The sequence below is a fragment of the Hoplias malabaricus genome, chromosome 14 (assembly GCF_029633855.1).
Source record: "Hoplias malabaricus isolate fHopMal1 chromosome 14, fHopMal1.hap1, whole genome shotgun sequence".
Taxonomy (NCBI): domain Eukaryota; kingdom Metazoa; phylum Chordata; class Actinopteri; order Characiformes; family Erythrinidae; genus Hoplias; species Hoplias malabaricus.
Genome location: NC_089813.1, coordinates 34,772,772 through 34,793,914, shown reverse-complemented (window position 1 = coordinate 34,793,914; position 21,143 = coordinate 34,772,772). Strand labels below are relative to the sequence as shown.

Here is a 21,143-nt window from a genome sequence, read left to right as displayed (position 1 = left end):
CACTTAGTTAACTGAATTCTGTATCATTAGTTTTTATTATCTTATATTTTTCATTTATATATATCTGTTGATACGCTTCCTGAAGTACCTACCTACCATTTTGGAGAAGTATAATATTTAAAACTGGTTAAAAACAGCATAAAACGACTAAAGTGCTGATAGTCTTATATTTCCAAAAACATTCTACTATTGGGAAGTACAACAAATACATTCATCAAATTATAATTTGGCCAAATATCCAGTGCAAAGCTATATGTACCAACAATTTATGCAGCCCTACCTGTGTAATTTAATTGTTTATTTGTATGTTTAAGAATTTCTTTAGTTGCTCAAAAATATACATATTTTAAAAATTTGCCTTTAACTTTAAAAGTACTTGACCAACCAAACCATGATTCCCAAACATGGAGTAAGCGAAAATAGAAATTGTTATAACACTTAACTGACTTAAACACAAAAAGCAGAATTTATTTTCTTTTCATTTTAAAGAATAAAGAGACATTGCTCAAGCCGTACACAGTTGCTGGGTCGATCCATTGGCTGACAGCCGCAAAGCCATTCAGACGAATGGTTTCCTCCTGTAGGGTCACTACAGGGACCTGGGAGGCTGAGAGCCTGAATTGGAGGAGTCTTTGGGGGGGGGGAAAGGGGTGTAATTAGTTCAGCAGGTGAAGACTGGGAAGGCCAGATAAAGTGGAGAACTCCTTACATCACTTCCTCTATTTGTTCTAGTCTTTATTTTCAAACTAAGGAATGCAATGTCTCTCAGAAGCTGAGGAATTCAAAACAAGTCCATCAAGTATGAATGGCTTTGTTACTCTTTCTTTTTTTTTTTTAAGATGTTTTGCAACCCCACCCTAATATCACAAGACTGTTGTACCCCTCCCTGAGTCCCCCTCCTCCATTCTCAGTGTTCGTTTCCTGCCTAAAAGTGGGTGTTCTTTTCATCAGATTAGAGGTCCTACTCAACTTATAAAGTTTAATTAAATTATCTAAGTGGAATTAATGTGCTGTTAGGGTAATACTGATTGTATTTTAGAGTATGGCTGAAGGATATTAATATATTATGAAGCTAGATTTAAAGTGTATTTACATGCTTCACCTTTTATATATATACATTTTGTAGCGTACATGTGAATATATATCAATTCTGTTGTCTTTTGTAAGGTCAGAAATGACCACCTCTAATGGACAAATCTCACAATCGTATTTTGCAGCTAATTTTATATAATAAACCAAAGCCAAAATAGGATTTTAAGCAAAACATTACATACCAGCAGATGTATTTTTATAGGACATTGTGTAAAATGCATGTAGTTGTGTATCGATAAGTGGGTGACTTATATACTGGTGACAAAAACAAAAAGTATTCCTTGCTCTAACTACTGCTCACTGTCAACAATGTGCCCTTTTGAAAAGGGAACTCTAAAGCATCTAATAAAGATGTTAGGGGGCTTAGCTGCAGTAATGTTTGTGAATGTTCCTTATACTTCTATGCTAATCTTTTCATGTGTATATTACGTGTGTATATTACGTCATTCATCATTATGAAAGTATATTGTTTCGTAATAACGAGCAAGATATGAGTGTGAAGTGTGATTTTTCATCATTTTTCAAGATGAAGCAAAGTTTTCAGAGGAGGGAGGGTCTTCGTCGCTTTCCCTTCACTCAAAAGCAGTTTTAAAATTGAGTACTTAATTTGCACCAGTCCACAGAATGCATTGTAGTGGCAGTGTGTACAGAATTAAGGATCTCTTGCTGTATCATAAAATGTTGTATTGTTATATTCTTACTGCTCACATAGAAAAAACCTAAAATCAAAATTGCGTACAGAGAGAGCCTTCTGTCTGTACTTATCAGAATGGACCAGAAACTGCAGAAAGGGACCCACCAGAAAATACACTTAAATGTTTGCCAGACTCACTCAGGCTCATCAGAGCTCGCCCCAAAGAGTCCAGGAAGTCCCTTGTGTCTTTCTCTTCTGTGTATCAAGATTGTATCTGATGTTTCACTAAAAAAGGGGAAAAATCCACAAAACTCACAACAGTCAAAATTCCAAAACGGATTTGCTGACACTTTAACCTATAAATGACTCGAAACGTGACTTTAATGACAGTTGTCGGCTTAAGTGTTGTAAATCCAAACATTTAGAGTTGACTCTTTACCCTGGGGGCAATTATAACATAACTTTTAGCAAAGAAGGCTTGTAAATCCCAAATACCTGCTTTAGGTAATATGCTGTAAACAAATGAATCTGTATCAAGTAGCAGAACCATTTTCTTGGGGATAAGACTTGCGAGAAGTATTACAAACCCCTCCAAGTAAACTCAAAGTTTAGTGAATGTACAATATTTAAAGACACTTTATCTGATTTATCTTATAACAACTCTCCAAGCCGTATCTTTCATAGAAATGTTTCAGAATGAGGGGGAAAAACGTACTAATTTGTTCTTAATCCAATGCTAGAACAAAGCACTATATTGGCTGATAATTGAAAGAAACAGTGATTTCTCCTGCCTCTGTGGGCTTGGCACCGTTTGGCCTTTCTAAAATCTGTCAGTCAGGACTGACGCATATCCTTTTCCTGAGCCGGTGAGATTTTTATTGTTCTGACTGTGCACACTCTTGTATCTCCATCCACCAGCCATGTCCTGCTTCCTCTGAGTCAGGAAATGCTGCATTGCTTTCCCCACTCCTTATGTGGTCCTCTAGACATAAATTTAACTTTCCTGCTGTGTTATTCCACAAAGTAAAATTTCTTCCATATTGTGGGTTGTCATGTATGAAAAATAGGACAAGCTTAATATTTGCATTCCCACTTTGGCAGGATTGTCACGTTTGACAGATTTGTGAAGGGGAGATTTCAAGTCTCATTATTGCTCTTTACACATATTTAGCATGGAAATTCAAAAATATATTTGTTTCTCTTAAAAGCACCTCTATCAATTCAACGCATGCCATTTGGAGAAAGCCTGGAGCAGAATACAAACATGACTGGCCAGAAGTTATATTTACTATAAAGATCAGATTTAGAAACACCAAAATCTGGGGCAGTTTTTTTTTTTTTTTTCAAAGTACTGTCCGTGAGCTTGGGAAGTTAGGGATGGGTGTGACACAAATGAATGTTACATAGGAACTTGGAAAAAGCCTGCAAAGAATTTGCAAAAACTACACTCAGCCTTTTAAAAGTATTCTTTCTTGGAATGGCCTGTTTAAAATAAAGGCAATTTGATATATATTTTTAAATGTGGCACAAATACCTTTGAGGACCACTGCACTCCACTAAGTACATGTCAAGCAAACAATAGCTCCACATGCAATGTCTTTTCTGGGAAGGATACTTAATTATGGGAAATGAATATGTGTATGTAGAAGTTTTGCTGAAAGGGGCTAGCTTTTTAAGAAAATATAACCAACACTAGCAGAAAGAAACGACCTTCATAGCCATGAGGCCTCCTTCTCAGCCTTCTACACGTTGTACTAGATCACCTAAGTTGTAAAGATATGCTAAAAAGAACTTCAAAAGCGGGAGTGTTTCCTTATGGTAAGTATGAGCAGTGGGCTCGCTAAAGGCAGCTTTGCGGATGAAGACATTGTGAGGGCAGTGAGCAGGATGGAGCCTGTTCTCCTCAGCACTTTTATCAGCTCCAAACACACACAGGAATTCCGGTTTGGGAATGACCGTCCCGAGTCCCTGCTTCCACAGGAAGATGGAATAAAAAGAACCTCTTCAACGACTAAGGCGTTTCATTTCTCTTCAGTCTGTCTAAGGGAACAAAGCCACTGAGGAAAACCTTCACATTTCGGCTTTACATGCTTTGACGAGAAGCGACTTTTGATGGTTGAAGATGCCTCAGCAGGTAGAGTACAGTGTTATTTTGAAGTTGAAATTGGCTTATTTGAATTTTTCGTTTTACCTTAAATGGCACTGAATGTCACACTTAAGTGTTGAGGAAAATTCAAACAGCCAACTTCAGTCTCAAACATTACTGACACTTCGGGTTTTAAGTATATTTGTCGTTTGAAAACATTTTGACAAAGATAACAGCGCTGGGTTTCGTATTATTTTTTTTTTTTTTTACTTTCGAAAGGCTGTTAAACATACTGTTAGTTGATGATTTATATTGTTTTTAATCACCTGTTTTTTCTTTTTTTAATTGTCGGTTTTTAACACGGCCTGTGCGATATCCAGGGATCTTTCTCCAGGGCGTTATTTTTCTCCAACCCGTATTCCAACAAGCTCCGCCTTCCAGTTGACGGACTGTTCATCAACTAAATTTTTAACCAATCATTGAACAGATTCGGGATATTTCAGCCAATCGTAGTGCAGGAAGGCGGAGCTTGTCCGCAAACGGGTAGAACAAAATTAACGGTCCAAATTATGTGACAAAATTTAAACCACAATCTCAACAGCGTGTTTCAAAACGACTTATGAAGAAAGAAAATGCAACTATTTTAAAATTATGTAGGGCGTGGGACATCACTTTTGCTTGAATATGGCCTGTTAAACACTAAATGGCAGTGCTAAATATTTGTAAAATAGCGCCATCGCTTGGCATTTTGTATATTTTGTAAGAGTTTCGCCTCTGTATTTTCGTTTGGAGTTGAAATTATTTATAGTATTTTGTGCTTTTCTGAAGTTTTTTTTTTTAAGACACATCGCTTATTAATTGGACTGGTAACATGGTAACAATGTGTCATCATGAGATTAAAAACTACATAAAATATTTTTTTTATATACCATGTAATGAAATTATTATTATTATTATTCTTATTGTTATATTATTAATATTATTTTAATTATTATCAGAAGTAGTTAAAGACTGCAAAGTAGTAGTGTTAAGAGTAAATTAATTGCAGAACACCTTGATATTGAATATGTTGTATCTTAATATCTCTTAATACCTGACCACATGTTAATATTTTTTCTGTATATTTGTTCTTTTGTTTCAGGATTACCTGCTTGGCTTAACATTAATTCCAGATCATCAAGAGAGGATAGAAGCCTGTTTCACAGTTCATTATTACTTTTGGTACGCGCTAGGCCTGCCTCAAACTCGTACCGTGAGTAATAATGCACTGTGGCAGGCAAAGGCCTTCCAACCCTCAGACACCAACGCCTCAGGTTTGGAGTAACGGAACGTGCAGGGAAACCACATGCAGCCATGGATTTTATATGTGTTAATTATATTTGTACCTTTTTAAAGTGAATGCAAGCCATGGAACTGGCAGATTTTTTTTTTTTTTTTTACTGAAATCCAGAAAATGCTGGAATGTACAGCTTGGATTCTACTTTGGTTCCAGATGAGGTGAATTACTAAAGCTGATGTAAATATATGTATTATCTCTGTGTCATATGTTAATAAATATTTTATTTAAGATTAATTATCTGATTTTGCTCATTTGTTTGCAAATGTCCCTGGTAAAAAATGGAATGACGTCACGCGCATGGTTACTGTGTTGTTAGTAACCGGTTCGGATATTTGTGTCGCGCCTGCGAGGAGCTGTAGAGGCCCACCTCGACGAAGTGTAACTCGGTTACAGTCTTAAGTTAACTGATGTCGAACATGGAGGACGAGTCTCCAGACCACAAAAGGAACACTATCAACTCTAGTGATAAAAGCTCGGCCGAAAGAACGAGCGAAGTTTACAGAGTGAATAACAATCTCCCAAAACGGTTCAACAACCCGGAGAGTTTCAGAGGATACAGGTGAGGTCATTAACGGCCATTAACTCCACGTCTGAGGTCAGAGAACATATTTTAAATGTGGCTAATGCCCTAATGAATGAGTATATTTTATAATATGTGCATTTTTTTAATTAATTGCCACATTAATAATTAGTCCACTGAGTGTTGATGTAGATTCTCTAGATTATAAGATTATTAAGATTCTGACACTGGGAAGAAAAAAATGTTATAAAGGTTTGATGGGAAATTGTTTATTGTATAGATACAGTGGCAATAGGAACTAGGGGCCATGGTGTGTATTAAAATCCCCCGCCAGTAATTTAACTAATCCCATTTTTATTTACCAGAATTACACATTTATTTCTAATAATAAAATCCTGTAATATTTAAAGCTATTAGAAGGACCAGGGTTCAGAATCATTGTTCTAATATGTAAAAAACACTGGACAGAGTTAAAATAGTTTTTTATGAGTCTTTATGAGCTATTTAGTTAATAGTTTTATCTGCCATCATTTATTCATTCATTGTCTGTAAACGCTTATCCAGTTCAGGGTCGCGGTGGGTCAGGAGTCTACCCAGAATCACTGGGCGCAAAGGCGGGAATACACTCTGGAGGGGGGTGTCAGTACTTCACAGGGCAACACACACTCACACATTCTATCTGCCATCAATGTATTTTAAAATGTTTCAGGCAAAAATATTTCGTAAAATTATAATAGATACCATAAGACAGCATGTGCATAACAATGTCGATGAGTTTAACCATCTGATTTCTATTTCCACCACTATGAAAGGTCTGATGTTCTCTAGAACATGATCCTTAACAACAAACACTCTGCATACACTTAAATTATCTTTAATTCTCCATGTGTCCATTAAAAGTTAGGGATTTGATTTGTCTTGTAAATAAGCATGTGGAAGGGCCTTGTGTGTGAAGAATTTACACAGTGAATTTAGGGTTTCAGTCATTATTAACCAAACTAAAGTTACAAATAACCAAATTTTTAGCTCATTTACATGAACCCTCTCTTCATAATTAATCTTTTATTCTGCAGTAAGAAGCCAATCCATCCACTTTACCAAACAAGCAACCAGATCTATGGCGGCAGGAAGCCCACCGTTCATGAAATGCCAGTAAGTCTCTGACCATGCAGAAAAATTAGTCAGTCTTTATATCAATCAAGCGCTTCTGGACTGACTCTTGTACTATCATTTAGACAACATTCCATGGAAGTCAACGGAAGTTTTCAGAGCACATTCTGAGGAGTGGGATGTACAGAGATAATGGCTTCAACACATCTCTGGAAAAGAATCTTGTCACAGGCCCAAGTGCCATCACGAAGCGCCACGACAGAATCGTCTTTCACCAGTCGTACCACTCTGGAGGAAGTGAGAAGACTGGGACTAGCAGGGCCTAAACATATTATTACTGTCCACTTACTAGCATCACATTGTTTAGTTTGTTTTGCGTGGGCCTGTTTTATTTTGCAAATAAAATGAAAAAAGTAGACACTTCATTACTTACAGAATTAAGGTGTAATTACGGGTGTAAGAAGTAGGGGACACTAAAATTGCTGTAATTTGTGGAACCTTGAGATGGTAGGTCTTTTAAAAAATTGCAAAAACTCCTGCTGGGCAAACTCATTTAAAAAAATTCTTGACAAATATATATCTTTGTTTAACAACAGTACACAGGTCACAGCATTGTAATGTTACTTATGTGCTATGAAAGTGTCTAATGAAAACTTTACAAATGGATCCACAGATTCTTGTTTATGGCAATTTCTGTTACAACTACAATTAGTATATTAAGCATTGTCCTGCTTCAGGTGACTGACTGTGTGGAGTTTGGAGTTCTCCCAGTGTCCGCGTGGGTTTCCTCCGGGTGCTCCTGTTTCCTCCCACGGTACAAAAACACGCATTGGTAGGTAGATTGGCGACTCAAAAGTATCCAAAGATGTGGGTGTGAGTGTGTGACGCCTGTGAAGGACTGGCGCCCCCTCCAGGGTATGTTCCCGCCTTGCGCTCAGTGATTCCAGGTGGGCTCCGGACCCACAGTGACTCTGAACTGGATAAGCGTTTACAGACAATGAATGAATGACTGAATATTTAGCAATATTTTCAATATCTTCAACATTTTTATCTAGAGATTCATGCATCAACTGTAACCTCATTTTTAATTCTTAGTGGGAATAACAAAAAGGTGGTGCAACGGTAGTTTGCTGTCACACAGCTTCAGGATCCTGCGGTTGTGGGTTTAGTCCATGCTTCAGGTCACTGTCTGTGAGGAGTTTGGTGTGTTCCCCTGTGTCATTGTGAGATTCCTCCAGGTGTTCTGGTTCCCTCCCACAGTCCGAAAACAGTTGGTAGGACAGCTGGACATTCAAATGTGTCCATTTATGTGAGTGTGTGATGCCCTGTGATGGAGTGGTGCCCCATCTAGGGTGTGTTTCTGCCTTGCACTCAATGATTCCAGGTAGGCTCTGGACCAGCGGTGAGCTTGAGCAGGATAAAGCAGTTATAGAAAATGAAAGAATGAATAAATTAAATCCACCATTCACTTTAAGGTTTGACACATTCTGTATTCAGACTCATTCTTTTTATGTGGCCTCTGTGCTGACTCCATGCTCCTCAGTAATACCAATTACAACACAGGGGATGTTTGTTTATTGCAACATTCTTTTAAGTCCCAGAAGGGCTGCTACTTCTGACATAAATCCCACCACAGCAAAAGCCACCAAGATTGCAATTTTCATGTCATAGCTGTCCACAGAAAACACATATATCTTTCACCCCCCCCTTCCCCAAGTAATTTTGAAGAATTTCTATTGGTCTTTTTCACACAATGTGAAGGACAGCTGCTGTGTTCAAATAATGTACCAAACTAAAAATAAACTTAGCACAAAAAAAGTAAGGAAATTTGTGTTTGGTAGACTACATTTTTGTTGTAACAATGCTTCTAGGCAATAAATTGTATACCATTGGAAAGCCTGTTAATTTCCCTTTTAAATGGTGCCACATTTGTAAGGAGCATGCATTTGTGGGATGAGCAGTAGAGCTGAGTATGTGGGTTGCACCCATTAAAAATTTGCCAAATCCTCTCTGCCAATGCCAAACAGCTTATTTTGTGTGATGGTGTGGGGCAGCACCTCCCTCACTGGAAAAACGAGGCTTGTCATCATTGGAGGCAATCTCAATGCAGAGAGATATTGAGATGAAATTCTGCACCCAGTGGCGATCTCCACATATCTCCACAGCCTGGGACCGAACTCTATTCTCCAAGATGACAACACTCGCCCCCCACAGAGTAGGGTTTATCAGAGACTACCTCAAGAATGTGGGAGTGGAGAGGATGGAATGGCCTGCCATTAAACCCATTAAACACTTGTGGGATCAGCTTGGGCATGCTGTTGGTGCCAGAGTGACCAACATGACCACGTTGGCTGACTTGTGACAAATGCTGGTTGAAGAATGGGATGCCATCCCACAGCAGTGTGTGACCAGGCTGGTGACCAGCATGAGGCGGAGGTGCCAGGCTATTCTTCCACACGCTACTGAGGCTCCTGTTTGTTAAATGAATCAACTGTTAAATTGCCAATATGTTTAGTTTCTACAAACTTCAATCATCCAGTCACCAAACTTTAGTCAAGTCAATGGCAGAATAAGCTGTTTGGCATCGGCAAAGAGGATTTGGCAAATTTTTCATGGGCCACATACTCAGCTCTACTACTCATCCCACATACATTTGACAAAGTACACAAATTCCAACAGCTGAATTACAGTATAGTTCAATTTATTTGGTGTTGCAGTGTGAAACTAAACAGTATACAGACTAGAACAGTTCTTCCAGCCAGATATCCACACAAACTGGAAGCCATCATTATTCATGAGTTATAAAAGCACTTCTTAAACAAGATGTGGATGAACAGCAAACCAACATACAATGAAGCAGAGTAGAAACAAAACCAAATGTTGTGGGGGGATGATACGACATATTTAGCTGTGACAACAGCTTTATCTCACTCGCTCTTTCAGTCTCTGGCTCTCTCATACGCACACACACACACACACCTCCAAACATCAGCCAGGTTGTGGGAAACGTCACTCCACACGGTCCTCATCTCTCCTGGCTGTTGCTAACAGTGAAGACGAGGGTGGCAGGTGAACAGTATTACAGTATTAAGGGTTTTGGTGTCATCATTTTCCCTGTTTGTCCTTGAAGCTTGTGAGCAGCAGAATATTATTGTCCAGAGGGATGGATCGTCGAGTCCAGCAATCCTCTGTATTAGTCAGAAAGTAAAAAGGCACTTCAAAACATTGTAACAAAATCCAGTGTATTGTTTTATATTATCATACACTCATGATCATAAACGATGGAATGCAAAGGCTGAGAAGTGTTCACTCAAAACAGTAGCCTTTCAGTCAAAGCTTGGAGACGTTTCACTTTATCTGGCTCACGTGAACAAAGAAATTGTAACAAAAAAAGCTGGTCTGTCGCACACGACAGGCTTAAGGTCGTCATGGAGCAAAACAGACTTGTTTTCAGTTGCTCGGCTGAAACTGAAAAAGTTGCATAGGCAAGAAAAAAGTGGCTCCGTCCTTTCAGACAAAGGGAAAAAGTAACTGGCATAAATATATAGATATATAGATTTTATTTTTTTAAGAAAGATGAGACAAAAAATAGATCTTATCCACATGGAGAGCGAGTCTTCTCTTAAGTGAAAAAGGGATGAACAAAAAACTGTGAGAAAACTAAAAGCAGAAAGGCTTCCGTGTCAGCAGCAGTTTGGAGCAGGCCGGAGCCTGGTGGAATGGTGAAGAATGTGGGGAGCTGAAGCAGAGAGCAGCTCTACAGCTCTGTGTCCTGATATTTTTGTTTGTCAGGGTTGTAGCCACGCTTGGTCTGGTCAGCCAGCCGTCTCTTGTACGACTCCTCGGCCGCCTCCTCCTTGCCCGGGTAGGGGGCACAGCTCTCCAGGTATGGCATTTTGGAGGGTGGGGTCTGGGGCTCCGGCCGTGAACTGGATCTGTGCAGAGACAGTAACTTTAGCATAGCTTGCCCTTGAGGACAGATTTCCCAATGGGAATTTGTGCCCCCAGTATCCATCTTTACTGGTGTCCGTGAACGTAGGTATATACTTGCTACTTTTTTAGGTATGCCTAGTGTAGGAGCTCCTGAAAGTATGAATAATACTCAGTTTAGATGGACATCAAGCAGACTGGTAAAGTCAAGGGTAATAGAAATCCAAAATGAGAACTAAAAATGCAAACTTTCATAGGGTTACTATTAGGTATTGACCCAGTTCTTATTAAAGAGCTGGATTTTGTTGATATTGTGGATTCATGCACAGACACAATGAGTTTATTAATCCATCCCTATAATCCCTCTCACTAGTTCAAGTAAACACAACCAGGGTAAGGCAGAAAAACGGACAGACAAATAAGCAACCCATAGCAGGTGGGTTTTATTATTATTATTATTTATTTATTTTTTGTGATCATGGAAAAATGTTTTATCCCTAAGGGAAAAACTGGGATCTTACCCAATAGGCTGCGGTCTGCTGTGATCCAGTTTCTGGGCTTTTATGGGAACAGCATAGATGTCTGGGTGCTTTTGTGCAATCTCCAACTAACACAACATGAGACAGATCATTCATACGACATATTTTAGTTTAAAACCCAACTGGATATTGATGGAATGGATTTGCATTCACACATAAGGCCATTACCCTGGCATTCTGGGCCTCTTGTAGCTCCAGAACCCTCTGTGCCCGGGCAAAGTTGTCCATCTTCTCAAAGGCTCTGACCTTGCCCATGAAGGATCTGTGTGACGGGTCCTCGGGACTGTGGTCTGGGGGCTCATGGTCCCTGAGGGGTGGGGTGTCTGCTTGGCCTCTGGGGACGCGGGACACGAAGGAAGGCTTTAGAGCTATGGGAGGAGGCTGGAGTTTGGAGGGAGAGTCGTGGGTGCGGGGAGGTTCGAGACTGACAGGGTTGCTTGCCAGGTGACTCACAGGAAGGACTGCAGGGTTGCTGGCGAGGTTGACTGCAGGGTTGTTGGTGGGGCTGACTGTGGGACTCGGTCCTGGGTTGCTTGCGAGGTTGATGGAATGAGGGTTGTAGACTCGTGATGGACTGAAGTGTCCATGCGATGCCTCGCTTTGAGCCAGCAGCTTCACCTGAGAGGAAAAAGACACTGAGTTAGATCCAGAATTGGGTTTTGGCACATTAACTAAGTCTGAAGTGTCCAAGAATCCAACACAATTAATTATTTCACTGCCCTACACCTCATTTAATTCATCCGGTCAACACCAGGTCTAGTAGGTGTGTTTGAAAACACAAATTACCCAGCTGTGCTAGTCTTTTTCCCTCATTAGGACTAGAACTGATAGATGCATCATCCAGCAACACACAACTAAATGACATATACACTGGTAATATATGGTCATTCTAAAGAGCCACAGGAATCAAAACAAGACCTGGGTTTGTTGGTGATATGTACAATTAACTGGTCTATTAATATTTGGACAGCACAGTGTGAGATTAACTAAAGGCTAAACACTTCTTTCTCCATCACTACATTTTTCCAGCCATGAAATAAAAGGCTACATATAGATTGCTACACATCTAGATTGGTAACACTGTAGGACACACACCATGGATTGGTTCACTAGGAAATAAAATATTGGTCTTCTGTGGTGTTAACATGAGGTGATGATTCAATGTGTCCAACCCAATGAAACTGTGTATAAGCCTAACAAGTTTCCCAGTGAATCAGAGGCTTTAATTCTAGTCTAGAGGCTGCTACAGTATCACAGGGCTGTAGGGGGCGCTTGAATACCAGAGTTTTCCACAATGCTGCTGCTGTTGGTGTCTGAGCAGGAGAAACACCACATCAGGCAGTTTCTCTGCAACAAGCATGAAAGCGTGAGAAGGCCCAGGACATATCAGACACCTATATAGATCATTCAAATCTGTTCTATTATTTATATGTAATGTAAATATATATAAGGTAGGAGACACTGACACTTCAAATGCTTTTAAAGCACAATAACATGTTTAAATTGCTGTACATCAGTATCAGTGAATAGCCAAGATTCGTTACATATTCCAAACTGCAGCCTGCACATGTGGACCAAACCAAAGCTGGATGATGGGCTTACTTTGGAGGGGTCGGGGAGGAAGGTGGACATTACTGGAGGACTGCTTTCGCTCAGCAGGTCTCTGTCTATCACGCCTATTCGGGACTGGAATCGGACTTCTGGGCTGGACTTCCTGAGGATCTGCAGAGCAGGCAGGGGTCAGAGGGCAAGCAGCAAGAACAACACGCAGATACAATTTCTATGTAAATACACGACAAGGGGTTGGCCTGAATAAGTCTTTGTTACCTAGACTTCACATGTTATGATCTGATGAGAGATTTAGGCATGGTTCAGAAGTCTCAACAGAGGCCAATGGGACCAAAAAGTGTTGGGTTTTTTTGCCCAGTTTATGTACATTTTTCCAGATACAATGCCCAGTACAGGACAAACTTGAATGTTTTCTAAAGACAGGTCAGATTCAGGCTTCAAATTCATGACCATTTAGACTCTAGTATAAGAGTCAGGACAGCTGTAATTTAAAGCACTGAGCAGTAGGGGGCAGAATTGACTGCATCAATTAGGGCTTTGAGAAACTAAATAAAATAAAAATAACTTAGTGTTTCGATGTTTAGCCTTATGTCACCTTATGTCTTATTCGTCAGTCTGTTTGTCGGTGTGGCAAATGCATGTTAGTAGCAAATATAATTTAGTGATGTATGAAAGGAAACTGTGCATGTGAGTGTGTGTGTGTGTTTGTGCATGCATTTGGTGTGTTTCCCTGTAGCCTTGACCTCCTCTGTCTTTCCTTAGAGGCCAAGCTGACATGTTGCTGACCAATGCAACCATGAAAAACAGAGTGTTAGCTTGTGTTAGTTTGTGTGTGTGTTTGTGCGCAGAAGCCTAATGTCTTGAGTTTTTTTTAAAGGCAAATGAGACTTGCAAATGTAAAGAACTGCTTTTACGCAATAATACAGTAATGAAATATTCATTCATTCATTCATTCATTATCTGTAAGCGCTTATCCAATTCAGGGTCGCGGTGGGTCCAGAGCCCACCTGGAATCATTGGGCGCAAGGCAGGAATACACCCTGGAGGGGGCAGTAATGAAATATAAAGAGCAGAAATAGCTTGAGAATTCTGGCTTTTCACCCAGTTTACTTATTGCCAAATGTATCTTCTAGCTTGGTCTTCCTTTGTCTCTAGTGGCCAGAATTGACCTTTTATCGAGAACATGTTTGGGCAATGCTAAGCATTTCTGGGCTAAAGGAGGGTGGGATCAGAGAACTTGAAACTGCTAAACCACAGTATGGGCATATGATGGATTTGCCAAAGACATGAATTCTTGTTATCTGGCCCCATGAGACACCTCCTGTCATACAACACTAACAAGCTAGTAGGGTGAAGGCTAACAAAAGCTTTCTCTAAGCACCACTGCATTGGTTTTTAAATGACCACTAATGTGGCAGTCACCTCAACAACAACGCTTGGAAGAGAACCAATTCCAGATATTGAAACCAGGGTCCAGTCCTGGTAAGTGTGACACTATATGGTTAATCAGCTAAAAGTTCAGAATCTGAATTGAAGATCCCCACTCCTGAACTCCATGGCACAAATATTTTATATTGTCCAGATACTATTTAAAATATTTGATTAATTTCTTGAATTTGATTGTAATATTGAAAAAACTCATCATGATGTTTGTCATGGTGTCTTTGTATGTGTGCGTGTGTGTTCTCTGACCTCCTCTGGCATGACGGGCTCAGAGGATCTGCTGATGGCTGACACTCGCTGACGGTCCAGTGGCTCATCCAACTCGTTATCGGTATAAGCTCCACCCTCGTCAGCTGTATCATCATAGTCACTGGTCACACGGCTGTCCATGCTCAGATAATCAGCGCTCATGGCTGACAGATATGACATGCGGTCGTCATGGATATCAAGGTCCCCCTCTGTCCCGTCCAGCTAAAAGAGACACATGATGGATCTTGTGTACAGACAGGAGCGGGAAAAAACAAACAAAAAAAAAGAACAAAAACAAAAACAAAGCTGTAGAGCACCACCAAAGAAAGATGAACAGTAAAAGAGCACAGAACAAAACAGGAAGAATGACTAGTATGAATTAACTGTAAGAAGAAAATAAGACGTGCATTAATGAAGTAAGTACTAGTATGGTTCTAGGAGAGCTAGACAGGATCAGGAAGGTAAACTGAGTAAATGTGAATGGAGTGATAGTGGAAGTTGAGAGTTGAGTGGTGATGCACTGGAGGCTTTGTCCAAGAAGAAGCATCTGGTCTTTACCTTCCCTTCGGACACCCACACTGCTTGTGTCTGCTGCTGCCGAATACACTCCTTCACACTGCCGTACCACGCATCATTGGCTGCATTCAGATCAATAACAGCTAGCACAACAAATAGCAGAGGAATCGGAGAGAAGAGAGAGACAGAGTGTGAGCCATAGAGAGGAGGAGACAGAGAGAGAGAGAATAAATCAGTAAATCCAGCTCCACCGATTGATCAATTCAGCTAACTGCATGTCCACTGACTGCTAAAACTGCTTTGTAAATTTTGGCAAAATATGGAAGTAATGAAATGGGAATATTTTACATTCAGCACTTAAATGGACACAAATACATAAACACCTCTATAAGACAACTAATGTCCTGGGCAACTGAGCATACAGCTATGCAGTCTCCACAGAAAAACACTGTACAGAAGCTAAAAGACCTTTTACTGTGGTACTCTCATATAAAGTTAAACTTCAACTGCCCTGTGCTGTTCATAGAGAGCTTCATGGACTGACTTTCTATGGCTGAGCAGCTTCTGAAGACACTATATGCATATTCAGCGTTGAATGGAGTGGTGTAAGGCATATTAGCACTGGACTCTGAATGTAAGAAAACACAAACCCACAGTGGCTAATATAAAATTTGTTTTTGAAGAGAATAGACCGAAGCGGATTCTCATGGACTAGATATGGGTGTTCAAGTTCAACTGTTAACGCTAGTTGGGGAAGGCCCTCCCCTGTTTCAGCACGACAAAACACCTGGGCATTCTGGCCTTATCACCCAACATCAGTGTTAAACTGTCTCATGGAAATATTTCATGTCTGTCATGGCCTTAAACTGTCATTATATTAACACTCTCAAAACTGTCAAATTATAGTACATTCTCAAAACCTTCAATTCGTACATAGTACCATTGCAGGACTGACCGGTGAAGAGGTGTGAGCAGGATTTCCTGAGCTTGATGGCCTGGTCAAAGAGCTTGCGGGCACTGCGATTGGAGTTGGGCATGACCCTCTGCCTCATGGTCTTTACTCCATGCTTACTATCTGGGTTGAAGAAGATGACGATGGGGTACCACTGTGTGTAGTTCAAAGTGTCCACAGCCTTGGGGGTCACATCAAGCAGGGCATGTTTATCCTGGGAACAACATGAACAAGTTCATTTATTATACTTTAATACACTAAAAACAGCCACATCCATTACTCCAAGGCCTTTATACCTTTCTGTTTACTTAATTTTGGCAGAGAAGGCAAAAACTGCAAGTTATTTTACTTGAAATGAGACAAATTTCAATAAAGAAAGCATCTATTTGTTCAGTGTAATCATACCATGTACTGATGACTAGGACTCTGATGCATTTTCACAGTGTACTGGAGGGCTTGTTACTGCTATGAAGGCTAAAGCCCAATTTATACTTCTGCACTGACCCTATGGCGTAGGCTATGCATCGACGCGAACCCTGACACGCACCTCTCCAGAAATGTAACTACGCAAACCACAACGACTGTGATTGGTCAGAATTTGGACAGACATTGTTTATGCAGAACTGAAGAAGTACAGGAACGTGACTTGGCTCCACACAGAGATGCAGACAGCAGCACATTTATAGCGAGATATTTCCTCAGACATGATGTGGGCTTCGAGAAGGGACACTTTGTATTAGTTATTTTCCTGGCACCTCATGTAAACTCTGCTTGGTCTGATACAACGACCTACTCCCTAAATGGTGCACTTTAAAGATTTATAAATGTAATTCTACTACACCACCACATTGTGTACTACAGAGTGTACCCAGTAAACATTTAGCCGTTGATTCAACGTTGAAATAACGTAATGACTGCCGACTAATCAACGTTCTCTTAAGGTTGAAAATGCAAGTTGAAAAGACCTCCAAACACAGACATTGAAAAGACGACTATTCAACGTATTTTGGACGTCCATTGACGCTATTAATTGGTCACCACTTAACTAACTTATTAAGATGGATTTTGGACGTCCATTGACGTTTAAAATATGTCCTTGATGGACAGACTACTTTTAGACCTATTTTGAACGTCCAGGGACGTTCCTTGTTTACTGGGTAGAGGAAGGCATTTGAGATTCAGCCCTAGTGGTGTGGCGGTGTAATTGCAGAGCGATGCAGACACCAATGCAGAAGTATAAACGCTCACAACAGCGTGGAGCTCTTGCGTGGCCTACGGCATAGGCTCTGCGTCGATTGAACGCAGAAGTATAAATCAGGCTTTAATGTGCAAAGCATGCATTATCTGTGAAACATAGTATTCAGCTACATTCATGAATTGCTTGCTAGCTATTATGAAACTAAGATGTACGTGATGTAGTTTTGAAAGCGAGGATTTGAAGTGTCTGTGAGTTACCTGTTCAATGATCTGTCGAATCGTGTTGAGTCGCACCACCCCGGAAGACTTCTCTGACCCTGCATCTTTGGGTTCTGTTTCTGATGAGTTAGCATGACAGAAAAGAGTAAAAAATACTTTTCCACTGTAAGTCACTGTCATATTATTTGTAACAGGTAATCAAGTTTTAAAATTATCATTAGATTTTAATGACTAAAAGAAGCCTACAATAAATCATGTATCAATTGTGTAGTTACGGGAAATTAAAATGTGGGCTCTCATATGGGCCCTTAGAATGGGATAAAGAATAACATCTGACTATTTAAGCAACAAAACAAATTGTATAACAATTATGAGTAGATGGTAAATCCTCTAGCTACAAGCAATACTTACTGGCAACAACAAACTCCTCTGTGAGTTCAGCAGCCAGTTTCTCAATGGCAGCATCAGCTATGGGTCCAAACAGCACCACAGGCCTCCTGAAGCCAGCTACATTAAAGCAAGAGTGGAATAACATAAGAGTACTGCGAATATACGTATACACCTGTCAAAATTCTTTAGCCATTTCCTAACACAGACGCAAGTAAAAAGTTGCATGTGTAGAAACAGTGCAGACAGAATGTGTATCAAATGTAGTGCATTACATAACGGTGTAATTAATTATTATATAAATAATAAACTACTTTAAATAGCTAAACTGAATGCCGCCGAATGTTCCTCCCTCTCCCTCCATTAGCAGTAATGGGGCAAGTCAGGCATGCTATGTGTGTGTGTGTGTGTGTGCTTCCCTCAGGCTTTGGGGGTGTACAGTGTTGGGTCTGACGAGGTTGTTAAATGTTTAATAAGCCCCAGTTCCTCCAACCAGCACAGTTAAACTGATGTGCTTGCCGTCCGAAATGTCATCTTGCTGGGGCAAAGCACTACAGCTCTCTCCCTCTCTCTCTCTCTCTCTTGGCTTAATCTAATTCAGCTTAATTATTCTCCACAGACACATCAGCCCTTCACACAGCCCCTAGGCCCACCCCCATTTCCTGATCCATCTCTTTTTTGCTCCAATGCTCACTCTCTTAGGGAAAGAGCCTACCCTCTCTGAGCACCACCCGTTCATAAGCAGGAAAGCGGGTAGAGACCAGTCCAGTGCTCATATCTTCTCTGTTCTTGCGCAAATCCTTCTTTTTGGCTGCTCTCTGGCCTCGAAGCCTCCAGAAGTCTGCCCTGTCCGAGCCTGGGCCCTTATGAGTATGCTGGACATTAGTCATCTGGTCTGCCCTGCTCATACAGAGACACAGGAAGAAAGAGATGGAAGACACAGAGGTTGTGAGAGAGCAGAAAGACCAAGGAGAAACAGAGAAAGCCAAATGTCAATGTTGGTTTCATGCTGAGGTGGCCAAAATGGCCGATTAGTTATCTTGATTCTAAGCCGTATATACCCAGTAGTTTCCAACAGTTCACCTGCTCTTGTTGGGGATGATTCCCTTCTCCAGTAGCTGGTTTTCTTTGCCCACTCGGATGGCCAGCCAGTTCCCCAGCTTGCCGTCATATAGCGTGTCCACCACCTTGAAAATGTCCCCTCGCGCAAAAGTCAGACAATGAGGCTGCTCCTTTTCATAGTCAAAGTGTGTCCGAATGAAGAAGGAATCTCCTCGACCAGACACCAGGATGTCCTCGTAAACTAGGAAGCAGAGAGAAGCATTTTAAAGCCTGTCGATTTAAAGCAACAATTAATATAATCAGCAAAAGACATTGTAAACAATGTACAAATACAAACGAACAGACTTTCATTGCATTTCTTTCATCATATGGAATTATGATGATTCTGATTATGCGTTTTTTTGTTTTTTTTTGATGAACTGAGACATAAGAGACATTACTCTGCTCAGTTTCCACAGCTGCAGGTGCTGTAGGAATAAAGAGCCTTTGTAGCACTCCCCCCTCTGCTCTCCCTCTGTCCCACCTCAACCCAAATGAGCTTCAGCCCACAGCCAGCTAGCAGTGTGTCGGCCCTGATTCTAGCCTTCATTTAGCCCAGAGGTGGACAAGCGCAAGAGAGGGAGAGGAAGAGAAGACAGAGCTGACAGTAGAGGTCAGTGCTGCTTGTCCAGTCGTCTCTGTGGTGATGGTGGGGGAAGGGTCTAGTTTGTCTCCAAATTCAATCATTCACCACAAGTACCAGGCTGCTTAGTTTAAATAAGCATTAGATAGGGCTGATTACACATCAGATTAGCCATTAAACAAAAATCACAACCACCTCTTCACTCACTCTCAAACACTCATGTGCACGCTCTGTTTCTCTCAAACACACACGCGCACACACATAGGACTAATATAGTTGACTAATAGTATTCTATAACTATTACATGCTGGGTTCTTTACATGAACTCTATATAAAACGATATGGAGGACAAGACAAGGCAAGGCATGTGCCCATATAAAAGGGCAATGTCTTGGATGAGACAAAACTGGCCTAGACTGGACTGGTTTGTGCCGATGGGCAACAAGCTGGTGCCCCTGTCATCAGTCTTACACACATTTTGTGTCTGTGTGTATGTGTGTAACAGAGAGAAACAGTGCAGAACCAAAAAAGGGGAGGCTGTGAAAGTCTACACACTCAATCTCAGTGATCACCTCCATTACACAGGAAGTTCATTGGCTATAGAGTTAGCCCACCAACAATTCACTAATTTAAGCTCTGGTAATAAACATGTTTACATGGACTAACTTCACAAAATATTTCCAAATTAAAATCTAAACCAGAGAATCTGAACCTTGAATGTGACAAATATTCATTCATTAATTCATTATCTGTAAGAACTTATCCAGTTCAGGGTCGCGGTGGGTCCAGAGCCTACCTGGAATCATTGGGCGCAAGGCGGGAATACACCCTGGAAGGGGCGCCAGTCCTTCACAGGGCAACACACACTCACACAGTCACACCTATGGACACTTTTGAGTCACCAATCCACCTACCAACGTGTGTTTTTGGACTGTGGGAGGAAACCGGAGCACCCGGAGAAAACCCACGCGGACACGGGGAGAACACTGTGACAAATATGAACTGTCAAAATTATCAGTCAATAATGCAAACTTTTATATAAATATACAATTATTTAGAAAATATTACAGTTATCCGAACAGTAGCTAAAATAATATGTTCACATTGGTCAGGTTCTATTGGGTAGGTCCGGCTTTACATGATATTTGGATAAAATGTGTGTGTGCTGAGCATGTGTAAGTTTGGGGAGGGCATTAAGCTCACCGTCAGGTTTGCTCTGTGCCAGTATGGTGACGTTCTCCCCTCTAGGCAGCTCCAGCAGGAACAGCACGGCCTCCTCACGCACTATGCCCCGGAAATCCACATTATTCACCTACAGGGCACACACAACCTTAAACCTACTGCAAAAGGTACAATAACAGCCTTAAACATGTGCTGCATATCACTCTGTGGAAGATAATATTAATCAAATTGTGACCAAATTTGGCAGGCTGTTCAGTATTAGTTATTCACTTAGACAAAACGTGAAATTAGACCAAATATAGTCAGAAAAACAACAGAACACATTCTTAGCACTAGGGGATTTAAATGTGTTTTGCAGGTGTTCTGTGTTCACAAAGCTCCATTCTCACTCTGTCAGTACGTGTAGGAGTTGGAATGACTGGATGGATAAACATGTCTCGATATGAGGGAGTGGTGCAACAATTCTTTTGAAATGTTTTGAAATGTTCTGGCTTT

The 21,143-nt window shown here is 40.7% G+C and overlaps 3 protein-coding genes across 11 annotated transcripts in view; 1 reads left to right on the top strand and 2 right to left on the bottom strand.

Annotated features, from left to right (window-relative positions):
• Window positions 1-4,405, bottom strand: part of ift81 (intraflagellar transport 81 homolog) — a 52,627-nt gene extending 48,222 nt beyond the window's left edge. Inside the window, exons 1-2 of the mRNA XM_066644899.1 lie at window positions 4,139-4,405; window positions 1,925-2,011 (exon numbers count right to left, since the gene is read on the bottom strand). The gene's annotated coding sequence lies outside the window, so the exon portion shown is untranslated. The remainder of the gene's footprint in view (window positions 1-1,924; window positions 2,012-4,138) is intronic.
• Window positions 4,406-5,477: 1,072 nt separating this feature from the next.
• pierce1 (piercer of microtubule wall 1) lies at window positions 5,478-7,413 on the top strand. The gene is made up of 3 exons (XM_066644559.1): window positions 5,478-5,710; window positions 6,745-6,823; window positions 6,907-7,413. Exons 1-3 carry the CDS (start codon window positions 5,559-5,561, stop codon window positions 7,105-7,107), a joined length of 432 nt encoding a protein of 143 aa, XP_066500656.1. The 5' UTR covers window positions 5,478-5,558; the 3' UTR covers window positions 7,108-7,413.
• A 2,061-nt stretch (window positions 7,414-9,474) lies between these two features.
• LOC136666394 (tight junction protein ZO-2-like) overlaps window positions 9,475-21,143 on the bottom strand; it is a 106,013-nt gene continuing 94,344 nt past the window's right edge. For 7 of the 9 annotated variants that reach the window (XM_066644557.1, XM_066644551.1, XM_066644556.1 and 4 more), the window contains 12 exons: window positions 20,670-20,778; window positions 18,866-19,085; window positions 18,498-18,682; window positions 17,807-17,902; window positions 17,435-17,514; window positions 15,983-16,193; window positions 15,070-15,170; window positions 14,512-14,733; window positions 12,853-12,972; window positions 11,419-11,868; window positions 11,233-11,318; window positions 9,475-10,716 (listed from right to left, as the gene is read on the bottom strand). In XM_066644557.1, coding sequence (XP_066500654.1) covers window positions 10,539-10,716; window positions 11,233-11,318; window positions 11,419-11,868; window positions 12,853-12,972; window positions 14,512-14,733; window positions 15,070-15,170; window positions 15,983-16,193; window positions 17,435-17,514; window positions 17,807-17,902; window positions 18,498-18,682; window positions 18,866-19,085; window positions 20,670-20,778 — 2,058 coding nt within the window. In that variant the 3' untranslated portion in view covers window positions 9,475-10,538. Of the gene's footprint in view, window positions 10,717-11,232; window positions 11,319-11,418; window positions 11,869-12,852; window positions 12,973-14,511; window positions 14,734-15,069; window positions 15,171-15,982; window positions 16,194-17,434; window positions 17,515-17,806; window positions 17,903-18,497; window positions 18,683-18,865; window positions 19,086-20,669; window positions 20,779-21,143 lie in introns of those variants that run through there. The other 2 variants (XM_066644549.1, XM_066644554.1) reach the window with 2 other exon arrangements.